General features: G+C 49.1%; 1 protein-coding gene across 2 annotated transcripts; it reads left to right on the top strand.

The window, feature by feature from the left end:
• Positions 1-8,629: 8,629 nt before the first annotated feature.
• On the top strand, positions 8,630-11,806 carry LOC133885160 (dehydration-responsive element-binding protein 2B-like). Of its 2 annotated transcripts, none has more exons than XM_062324821.1 (2): positions 8,630-8,824; positions 10,522-11,806. In XM_062324821.1, exons 1-2 carry the CDS (start codon positions 8,766-8,768, stop codon positions 11,492-11,494), a joined length of 1,032 nt encoding a protein of 343 aa, XP_062180805.1. In that variant the 5' UTR covers positions 8,630-8,765; the 3' UTR covers positions 11,495-11,806. The 2 variants fall into 2 exon arrangements, with proteins under 2 accessions (XP_062180805.1, XP_062180804.1); XM_062324820.1 differs by having other exon boundaries at positions 10,519-11,806.

The raw sequence follows: 11,806 nt of genomic DNA, 5'->3' as shown, positions 1-11,806 counted from the left end.
TTTCGCCCAAAGGCACCCCCGGCGGTGTGGTGTATGGGTGAAACATGGCCGGAGCGTGACGTTACGCTACATGGTCGGTTAGGGGACTCTAGGTGACTCGGGGGGCCTTCGCTCGGGTTCTTTGTTGTGAGGTCCAGTCCTTCACCCAGAGTCTACGGGCGCTACGCGGCCCTCTGGAGGTTCTTCATCTGGCGCTGTTGCCTCGCCGGAGCCGTGCGTGGATGCCCTGGAGGTGTAGCTCTGCCGCGGGCTGTCTTTTGTTTTCTTTTCTATCTCGAAGGGGGGGGTCAAGTTTTAGCATGTTGACAACCCCCTTTTTCTTCATGTATATAATCTTTTCCTTATTTGATGGAACCACATCTATCTTCCTGTGGTTTGCCTGTGTTGTTTCTGGAATGTTTGTGTCTTTGAGTTTAACTGGAGTCCAATCTGCGTGTATAGGTATTGCGGCCTGAGGCCGGAGGAGGCCTCATCCGGATCGAGTGCGTCCGCAGCGCCGGGGGATACTCCGTTCATTCGACGGCGGAGTTGTTTCGTTATGCCCCGCGATTCCGAAGGCGTATTGATCCGCAGGTGGTTGCCAATGTCTTGGTCAAGGTCAAGCCAGAGGATCCCCTTGTGTTTGCTCTGGATGTATATTTTGTTGCAAGGGATGACTGGTCTGCGGCCCGAACAGCCCAGGAGGTTGCCAGCTCACGCTTCCTACAACTCTTTGCCCTTCCCCGGGGTTCTAACAGAAGAGTGCCCTCAGAAATTCTTGAGTCTATCTTGGGCGAGGTGAAGGTGGAGGAAGTACAGTCCGCGGAGGCCTCGCTGGAGGGGCAGGAGGAGGAAGAGTTGGACTTGTCGGCCTTTGACTCATATCCTTTCCCGGTGGATCCTTCGTCTTCCCGAGGTCGAGTCTCCATTTTGGGCAGTAGCTCTTCTCGCGGAGGGGGCTCGCGTCGGCCTCCTGTGCGAAGTTGTCGGGGACAACTCTCCAGGTCCCGCGGTGTTTCTGGGAGGCGTGGCGGTCGGGCACCCTCGTCTTCCCGTAGTGGTACAGGGAGGCATAGCAGGCTAGCCAGTTTGTTGGGCATAGATTCGATGTACAACGGCTAGCTATATGCAAAGACTCTTTATATGTTATGTATGTACAACTTGCGTTGTGTTACCTTGTTGTTTTGTTTCTTTCTCTCTCTTTTTATGATTGATCGCATCGATGCTTCGCCTATGCCCCTTATACCAGCCCCTTCGCATCCTGCGGCTGCTTAGTGGCCACGGGGTGCGAGATTCAAGGGGCATTGCGTTGCAGTAGGTGGGAGTGGGGAGCTTGGAGTTTTAGGTTTTCAGGATATCGGAAGGGTCAGGTGATTTTGGCATGGAGACTTTTAGTCGTGCCGGTGCCGGGGTGTTATCCCTTCACAATGTTAGGTCAGCCAGGCCTTAGAAATGACCGAGGGTGTTGTGCCTGTCCGGTATGAAGGCACTACCTTTAAGATGCTGGAGCGGTCTTTGCCTATCTACCATTTTAAGGTTTGCTAGGCCCAAGGATGACGGGCAGAATGCCTGTCCAGCACGAAGACTTAGGTCTTCAAGATGCTGGAGCGGTCTTTGCCTACCTACCACATAGGTTAGCTAGACCTTAAAGATGGCGAACGGAATGTCTATCTAGCACAGAGGCTTATGCCTTCAAGATGCTAGAGCGGTCTTTGCCTATCCGCCACCTAGGTTAGCAAGACCTTAAAGATGGCGGATGGAATGCCTATCTAGCACGGAGGTTTATACCTTCAAGATGCTGGAGCGGTCTTTGCCTATCCGCCACGTAGGTTAGCGAGACCTTAAAGATGGCGAACAGAATGCATGTCCAGCACGGAGGCTTATGCCTTCAAGATGCTGGAGCGGTCTTTGTCTATCCGCCACGTAGGTTAGCGGGACCTTAAAATGGCAAACGGAATGTCTGTCCAGCACGGAGGCTTATGCCTTCAAGATGCTGGAGGGTCTTCGTTGTTTTTTTTTTGTACCTTTAGAGAGGACTGAGCCTAGGGCTCCCTATACATAGTACTTGCGAAGGGTCTCCGCATTCCAACTGTGTTCAAGGGGGGTCTCTTCTGTATCGACCAGGTGGTAGGAGCCAGGCCTGTTAGACTTGAGGACCAGGTATGGGCCTTCCCATTTATTACGCAGCTTTCCTGGGGCTAGGGCACATCAGAGCACTAGTTCACCGGGTTTGAAGTTTCACGGCGCAACCCTTGGATCGTACCAGACCTTAGTTTTCTTGATGTAGTGATCGAGATTCTGAATGGCATGGAGCTGCGTGCCTTCGGTAAGGTCAAGGGAGAGCTCCCTTTCTTCGTCAGTTTGTGGAAGTTGTATCCTGAGTGAGCAGCCCTTGACCTCGGTGGGGCTCGTGGCCTCGTCTCCATATAGGAGGTGGAAGGGTGTGAACCCGGTGGCCTGCGTGACAGTGGTGCGGAGGGACCACAAAACCTTGGGAAGTTCCTCGACCCATAGGCCTCTAGCTAAGCTGACGAGGTGGCAATTTAGACCAAAGATGATGTTGCCGTTGGCCCTTTCGATGGCCCCATTGGACTGAGGGTGTCGACCCGCTGTGAAGCATAATTCGATGCCGAGGTCATCACAGAACTGTTTGAAAGGCCCGGAATCAAATTTTGTGCCATTGTCCACCGTGAGCTGTCGTGGGACGCTGAAGTGGTAGATTATGTTCTTCCAGAAGAATTTCTAGACATTTTTTGACGTGATTGCAGTGAGGGGTTTGGCCTCGACCCATTTGGAGAAGTACTCCAATGCTACCACTGCATACTGAAGGTTGCCTTTGGCACGAGGAAATGGACCGATGAGGTCCATACCCCAACGAGCCAGGGGCCAGACGGGGGTGATTGGTTGCAAGGGAGTTGGAGGTTGGTGGCTTTGGCATCCCATCCATTGGCATCCTTGGCAGGTGCGGACGAGGTCTTCTACATCGGACATGATCGTAGGCCAATGGAACCCCTAGCGAAGTGCCTTACCGACTAGGGCATGAGGTGCCAGATGATTGCCGCAAAGGCCTTTGTGTATCTCCTGAAGGAGGTTGGCTCCTTCTTATTTAGTAATGCAGCAAAGGAGGGGAGCGCAGATACCTATCTTTTAAAGGGCGCCATTTATGAGATGGTAGCCCCTGGCGTGATGCTGGATGCAGCAGAGTGCAATCGGGTCGTCCGGTTCTTCTGTTCCTCTCAAGAAGGATAGGAGGGGAGCCCTCCAGTCCATGACTTCGATGGGGAGGATGGCAGCGGCCATTTCGTCAAGAGCTCTAGCGGTCGGCTGGTGTAGGGTCTCGAAGAAGGTGCTTATCGGTGGGTCTTTACCCATGGCTGCGGCCTTTGCCAGGGCATCTGCCTGACTGTTGTCTGCCCATGGTATGCTTCATATTGATATACCGCAGAAGTGTGCCTCTGCCTTGCGAATGGCCTCGAGGTATGTTTTCGTGTCCGGATGCCAAACTTGGAAGTTCTTGTTGATGTGACCGGCAATGATCTGAGAGTCAGTACAGATGATGACTCTGGCTGCCCCCAAGGCTTGGGCCTTTCGGAGGCCTAAGAGGACGGCCTCGTATTCGGCTATATTGTTGGTCATCTTGAAATCCAGGCGAGTAGCGTATTGGACCTGCGGGCCTGTGGGAGAGATGAGGATCGCGCCAACTCCAGCGCCCATGGAGTAGTATGACATGTCTGTGTACATGGTCCAGATGTCTTGGAGGGTGTAGTGGTGGGTTCGGTGGGTGCCGGAGTCCATTCAGCGATGAAGCTGCCAAGATTTAGGATTTGATGGCGGTGCGGGCCACAAACCTTACCACGAAGGGGGCTAACTCTACCGCCCACTTGCTGATGCGTCCCGTCGCCTCCCGGTTGTGAAACATGTCGCCAAGTGGGTACGAGGTTGGGACAATGATGTCGTAGGCAAGGAAGTAGTGCCAGAGCATGCATGAGGCCATCAGCAGGGCGTAGGCTATTTTTTCGAGCTCGGTGTAGTGTGTCTTGGCCCGGCTAAGGCCTCCGAGATGTAGTATACAACCCTTTTAGTGCAGCGACCGTTACTCTTTCCCTCCCGTACCAGGGCGACGCTGACAGCAGACGCATAGACGGATAGGTATAGGAGTAGTCCTTCACCGGGGAGGGGCATCGCAAGTGTTTCGAGGTGGGAAAGGTGTGCCTTTAGGGCCTCGAATGCCGCCTAGCATTTTGGCGTCCAGCTAAACGGTTCGGAGCCCCTCAGCGTTTTGAAGAAAGGGAGGCTGTGCTCAGCAGATTTTGCAAGGAAGCGGCTGAGGGCCGTGAGATGACCGGCCAAGCGTTGTACTTCTTTCAGATTGGTGGGAGGAGACATTTCTGCGATGGCACAAATCTTTCCCGGATTGGCCTCGATGCCTCTTCAGGAGATGAGATATCCTAGCATCTTCCCACCCCTAGCATCAAATACACATTTCTATGGGTTTAGCCGCACGCCAGCGGCCCGGAGGCTGTTGAACGTTTCTTGCAGGTCAGCAACATGGTTGGCTTCTAGTTGGCTTTTTACCACGATATCATCTACGTAGGCCTCGACGTTGCGGCCTAACTGCTATTGCAGCACCTTGTGTACTAGGTGAGAGAAGGTGGCTCTAGATTCTGAAGACCGAAGGGCATCCGGACGTAGCAGTACATTTCGCAGGGGGCAATGAAGCTAGTCTTGCTCTCATCCTCTATTGCCATCCACACCTGGTGGTACCCGGAGTATGCGTCGAGGAAGCTCAGCAATCCACTAGCTGGTCGATGCGAGGAAGGGGGTATGGATCCCAGGGGTATACTTTGTTTAATGATGTGAAATTGATACACATACGCCATTTGCTCATGAGGACTTCTACCGTGCGTATTGTGCGTTGGTTCAGCCAATCGTATAGGGGGCCTTCGGCCAGGCCCTGGTTCGTGGTGTCAATGATCGAAGAGTCTGATATGCCCCTAATCTGGGCTTTGGTCTGCGAGAACCTACGGAAGTAGTCCCGGAGGGCTTCGTCTGGCTCCTGTCTGATAGTGAACAACCTGCCGAAGGTTACTGGTTCAATGAGGGTGCCCTGGAAGTTGCTACGGAAGAGGTCTTGGAGTTGGGACCAGGTGTGAATGGTGCCAGGGTCTAGTGCCCAGAACCAGTGTGTGGCCACCCCTTCTAAGGCGAGGGGGAAGCATTTAGCCATGGTGGCCGGTTCGCCCCTGCTCGCCTCTATGTCTCGGGTGTAGGATCGGGCGAACTCGTTAAGGTCCGAATCGCCTTTAGACTTGGGCAACTTTGGGGTCTGAAAACCCTCTGGGAAGGACGTGGCCTGCAGGTCAGCCCGCAGGGGAGAGTCATGGTCTTGCAGGGGGTCCTCACGATGCCGGCTCCGAGGCTTCGGGGACCGAACGAGTCGGGTCCTTGCGCCGAGGGGTTCGTCTGTTCGTGGAGCTTGGGTTGAAACCGTGCTGGCCGTCTTGGGAGCGGCAGTAATAAGGCCCCCATACAGACCTAGTGTCAGTTGGGATATGTTCGATAACCAGGATAGTAGTCAAATAAATGCCATCTAAGGACTCGATTTCAGTACCAGTAGATTTTTCTCCGCATTTACTTGAGGGGCTATGGATCATAGAGTAAATACATTCTCTTAGATAGAAGAGACCCTTCAGCCTCTTGATCCGTTGGTGTTTTTCCCTTGGCCTTGTCATTAGCACCAAAGCGGGAGGAATCCTTAAGAACAGGAACTCCGGTCATGGGGACACTGTCCTCTTGGCGGAAGGATGGAACCTGGAGTCATGAAGACAGATTGGATCGAAACAAGTAATCAGTACTGTTTCCTCAATCTGAGTAAATTCTCACCGATAGTCAAAGATTCTTGAGGGGGTAGGACTGAATAGTGCATGGCGGTGCCTCTTCAGCGAACAATTTATTCAATCGAGCAGCAGTGTCCTTTAGAGACAGGACTAAAGGAAAGAAGGAATCACTAGAAAGAGTTCAACTGCAGTTACATAAGCAGTAAAATGCTAATTAAATCTTACATCCGGTCACATCCCGGGGGCTATCATTATCTCCGACATAGTCCCACGCGAAGTGATCCCGCACTTTGAGGGGACTTGACCTTCGACTAATGAAGTCTTTGGCCACATGCCACCCAGTCAAAGCACTCTGTCTAAGCTTGCGGTGCTTCTTCGACCAGGATGGATTTGGGTGAGGTTGAAGGCCCTTATAGACTAAGGGAGAGATGACAGAGTCAGAGTTGGAGACATAAAACTACTTCTTCCTCCAATCTTTTTGCCAAGAGAAGATTAGCACAACCAAAATATAGGAATTCTTCATTCTGTTACGCAGTTGGAAACCACAACATCTGACACATTTATTTTTAGTATTCCTTTTCAGATGACAGAAGTACTAGAACAAGTTTAAGCTCAGTGTGATATCGAGGAGCTTCGCGTAGATAGACAAATATGGTAAGCATGGTTACCGAGTTCAGATTTAGGTGGTGGAGCTCTATTTGGTAATGGTTGAGAATGTTGAGAAGAAATCTAGAAGGGGGAACATTGAAACCACATAAAAAAAATGATTCAAACACCACGAGTTTATGATCAAACTGGTAGGATGGGAATTCCTCATCACACGCTGGCCTCCAGTTGGCCATCTCGTAAGAAGGAACGTTTCCTTTGCCCTCAAGTTCTTGAAGCTTCGATTCTTGCATCGTTGAGATCACTCAAACGTCGGTTAGAAGCCTCATCTCGTCCAGCTGCTCAGAGGAGGCGCTGGCCACCTTCAACTTAGTTTTTTTCTCAGGCGAGGAAGGAGCAACGGTGTTCGCAGAAGGGCTGGAGGCTATAGAGCAAGATTGATGTGCGATGGTGCGTGCTTGGACGAAAAAAGGTGAAATCTTGAAGTAGGAGACTGTGGTGAGAGGATTAAGAATAGATACAGTTCAGGTTCGTACAAATATAAATCCTGGTACTTAACGTTTTCTTTGGTAACTACTTCTGTTATTGTGGCACCTTTTTCGGTGTGAAAGACGGGATAATGGCGTCATACGAATTTTTTGCACGCCCATTCGAGGGCATTAAATGTGCTTATACCCAACGGTTAAATTTTGAATATTTCTTCTTAACTCTACTTAGAGACGGATGTTGAGAAATTGAGTTTTCAAGCCTTTCTTGAGCTTCGAGTGCGAACAACAGCAGAGCGCTTAACACAATAGCGTTTCCACTCGATACTCGGAACAGGAAATCCTTTGCTCAATTTTTTAGACTGCAATCTTGATCTACCTTACTTGACCAGGCTTAGACATGGCAGTACTCGAGTAGACGCTTGTGGAAATCCTACCTGCTAAGTAGAGTTAGGGGCTACTGTCAAATATCTAACTATAGGGTATATACACATAAAGAGTTGCTTGTACTCGAAATAATCTATACATGAATATGGTACACTACATACTTGATGGACACCTCAGGATATTGCGGATCCGAATCTGTGGAGCCCGGTATACTCGGAGATCACAAAAGCCTATACTAGGAACGTCTCGATCGAGTTAACCGACTTAAGCATGACTGGTATCTAAGTTGGATTCGACTGCCTTACCTTGATTGACAAGATGAATGACTCCTTATTGACTACGACTGGGACTAAAGCAGCGTCAGGACCCCTTTATAAGGCGAGGACCCTGACCTCTAAGGACAACTCATAACAGATTCACGCCTACACAACTCGACACAAGCATCAAGACCTTAGTTTTGGAGATACTCGGCAATTTCAACCCTATATTAGTTTAGATCCGATTTACTTCATTGTAATAGGTTTAGCCACCTTGTTTGTACTCGAGATAATCTATATACAGTATCATCTATATAGGACGTAGGGTATTACTCCTCTTTGGGGTCCGAATCTGTATATATCACGTGTCTTATTTTCTACTCGATCCTTGTTCTCGAATGTACTCTAGTTCAATTACGGACATATTGTCATGAACTAATCTTCGACAATTACAAACTGATGTGCTTATTCCAAAGGATAAATATGTGATCAATTAGATAATAACTACCATTAGCCGTTAACATCTGTAATTAGCAGATAAACATGTAATTAGCAATAACTAATGAAGGTACACCTATTGGGAAAATCGACTCGGGTGCATTGCAACCCCTTCAAAGAGTATAAATATGTACATCACTGTTCATCAATAGATATATGAATTATTGTTCCTTCTCGTCTCTTAATCTCTACTTCTACCCTCAATAATGTCATCCGGGCGGTCCACGTGTCGCCTATAGTTGCTTAGCCCCATCGACACCTCAACGCCCACGTGGCAGCCTTCAAGAGCCGGATTTAACTCCAGAAAAAAAAAAGGCAAAGCATCGAAGGAGAAAAGGGCTGAGCGAGTATCCTTAAGCGCCAAGTCTCTCGATACTTCCTCGCAAAGCCGCACCACCGCACGGCTTACGTCACCCTCCACCAATCTGGTCCATCTTCCTGCGCTTCGTCCACGTAAACGACTCTCACTGACACCAGGACCCACACGGCCGAAACTCGTGGACCGGTCTCGAGGCACCGAGATATTTCCGTGGAGCGAAGGGTCTCGACGCTGCTTATAAATAGCGGCCGCACCGGTCCCTCTGGGATTCCGGTTGCTTCCCCTTCTCCCCTCTTCGACATTTCTTCTCTTGCCCCTCTCTCTCGAGACTCGACCCGACTCGAGCGCACGACACTAGCGAACATTAGGGATCCGGGTGAAGGACTTCGGCGTGGCAATGACGGTCGATCAGAAGGAGGCGATGCCGATGCAGGTCCCGCCGCTGCAGCCCGGAAGGTGAGACCATTCTTCCGAGTGCGATTTCTTTCGGCGATTTTATGTTGGTTGTTCTGGGAGGGTTATTTTTGGAGGGATTAGGGTTTTGGGATGTCCAATCTGCTGGGGAGCGGGTTACTGTGTAGAGATTGGGGGTTTAAGATGTCCAATTTGATGAGAGATTGATTGTTACTTGGGCTTGGGCACGGATTAGGGTTTTACAAATGTTCAATTTGGTGGGTAAGGGACCGGTTTCTAGTATCCCGAGGTGGGGTTTACCGGCTTTCGTGGTCGGATTGTGCGATTGGGTCCTTGGAATTTGGGGATTAGGGTTTCGAGTTGAGGTGGTAGTTCGTGTATATGGATAGGCTGCCTATGGTCCGCTGGCTGCGGTTAATTTGGGTTTTTTCGGGGTATGGAATTGGGGAAAGGCGGGTCATTGGTGATCTTCGATCTCTCTGTGATTGGTCATAACAGTGATGCTTGGTGATTTTGGGTAATGTAGATTATTGACTTGCCTCTGGAAATTGGGGAAATCTCGTACTTTTGGTTTCTGGTCGTCGTATGAATTAGTTGAGTGATTTTAGGATTTTGGGGGTATAGATGTAAGCTTCAAGTTTTAGGGGTAAGGAGCAGTGTTTACTTAGTGTCAAGTGACAAGGTTACCTAATGTTCTAGTCTGTGTCATCTCCACAGAAACATGTGTACTTATTTTGCTCATAGAACCTTTCAAACTTGCTGTGCTAACTCTTTGCTGCATATTTTGTGTCAAATTACTGTATTGTTGTTAGTTCTTTGTTTATCCAGTCTCTGATTATGTGTTATGTCTATTTGTCTTGCCTTTTGGTAATCTAGAACATGTGGAGGAGAGGGCAGTACTGTGGTGCATGATTCCGTCAAAACAATAGGTATGGCTGCTTTGATCACCTCTTGTAAACGGGAAGTGTTGTCATAGGATAGTCTGTCATGTTCGGCCTTGTGAAAGGCAGTACAAGGAGGCTGTGCTCTTCCCTCGAATGAGTACGCGCTCTTGGTCCAGCAGAAACCCCAGGAAGATGCGCCACCCGTGGCCTCTAATCGGTGGTGTATTTAACCGTTCTATATCTGGTTGATCTCCGTATTGGAGCATCTAGCTATGGCTAGCAGTCTTTGTCTGGTAGCTTTGTGTTGTGTGCTTGGCAAGCACTTACTTGGTTTTTCCATTGAGCTGCAGTTGTTCACTGAGTGCAATAGAATGGTGGCCTCTAATCTGTGATGTGTTCAACCTTTGTATGTCTGGTTAGTCTTTGTATTGGAACATCAAGCTATGGCTAGATGTCTTTGACCGATAGTGTTGTGTTGTGTTCTGGACCAGCACTCGATTAGTTTCTTCACGGTCCTGTTTTTGTCAGTTCTTGACTTGTTGTTAATTATGGTTTTTATGTGTTGAGCAGCAGTTGGTTCAATGAGTGAAATAGTACCTGTTTCTGTGGAGATGGTCTGTTTGTATGAAAATCAATTTATAGTAGAGTTGGGTAATAGGCAAATTGTATCTGTCACTGTGGAGATGATCTAACTGTGTGTGAAATAGTATCTGTTTCTGTGGAGATGAATAGATGATCTACCTGCTGGAACATTTTGTTATTTTGCTCGTTTTCTACTACTTCATTATATGGTTGTTATTGTGCAGTATTTAATGCAATGAATGAAATACTTAAGTTTACCTTCTCATTCAGCAGGAAGAAGCGACCTCGTAGATCACGTGATGGGCCTACGTCAGTGGCATCGACGATCCAGTGGTGGGTTGAGCTCAACAAGCAACTGGAGCATGATCCTGAGGCCACAAAACGACCTAGGAAAGCACCTGCGAAGGGTTCGAAGAAAGGCTGCATGAAGGGAAAAGGAGGGCCTGACAATACACAGTGTGGATACCGTGGTGTGAGGCAGCGAACTTGGGGCAAGTGGGTTGCTGAAATTCGAGAGCCAAATCGGGTCAACAGACTCTGGCTGGGGACCTTCCCAACTGCGGAGGATGCAGCCAGGGCTTACGATGAGGCGGCCAGAGCAATGTATGGACGACTGGCTCGCACTAACTTTCCCTGTCAGCATGCACCAACTTCTGCTCAGGTTTGTCCAGCAGCTGTTAAAGGTGTCCAGCCTGTCAGCGTGTCATGTGAGTCCACGACAACATCGTCTAATCACTCTGACACTGCATTCGCCTCACACAAACCTGAAATTCCCGATATTTTGAGTCCACTGAAGACTGAACCAGAGGTTCTGGAACCTGTTCCACACGAGTTTAAAACGGAATCTGCTACATTGGACAACAGTGACGATGGTCATCCGGGTCCTGAAACTGCGACTAGCAGTGTAGCTGATGAGGTCTTCAAGCCGCTGGAACCTATCTCCAATCTACCACAGGGTGATGACGAATGTTTTGATATCGACGAAATGTTGACGATGATGGAAGCTGATCCACAGAATGAGGGCTCGTGGAACTGGTACCAGGATTCTGAAGCCAATGATGTTGGTGCCGACGCTGGCATAGAGCAACCCTTCTACCTTGACGTGCTGGATTCGAGTGTGCTGGAGAGCATGCTCCAGTCGGAGCCAGATCCATTGTCGATGTCGGAAGAACCGGACTTGTTCCTTGCTTGCTTTGACAATCCTGATTTCGTTAATGGTTGTGATTTCTTGGAGGGGCTAGATTGAATTTCTATTGTTTGGCCAGCCAAATAAACCTTCACATGATGAGAATTGATCGATGAGCTTTAGCTCGTCACATCCGAGTGTGGGGTGAAGGTGAACAGGATTGGGTTCCTTGGAAGAACTGATAAACTTAAGCTAGGTTTTTCATCTGTTCTTGTTCTTTAGGCATGGGAACTCTTGTGGGTTTGTGAAACCTTAATTTGAGAACCCTATGTTATTGTAACGACGAGCCAAAAATGATGTTGTAAATACTCCCTCGGCTCGTGGAAAGGAAAAAAAGCATCTGCTTTGGTTTGCGAACAAATTATTTACTTT

Source organism: Phragmites australis, chromosome 11, assembly GCF_958298935.1.
Source record: "Phragmites australis chromosome 11, lpPhrAust1.1, whole genome shotgun sequence".
In the NCBI taxonomy this organism is placed as follows: domain Eukaryota; kingdom Viridiplantae; phylum Streptophyta; class Magnoliopsida; order Poales; family Poaceae; genus Phragmites; species Phragmites australis.
The sequence above is the reverse complement of the archived record's forward strand: the minus strand, read 5'-3'. Positions and strand labels throughout refer to the sequence as shown.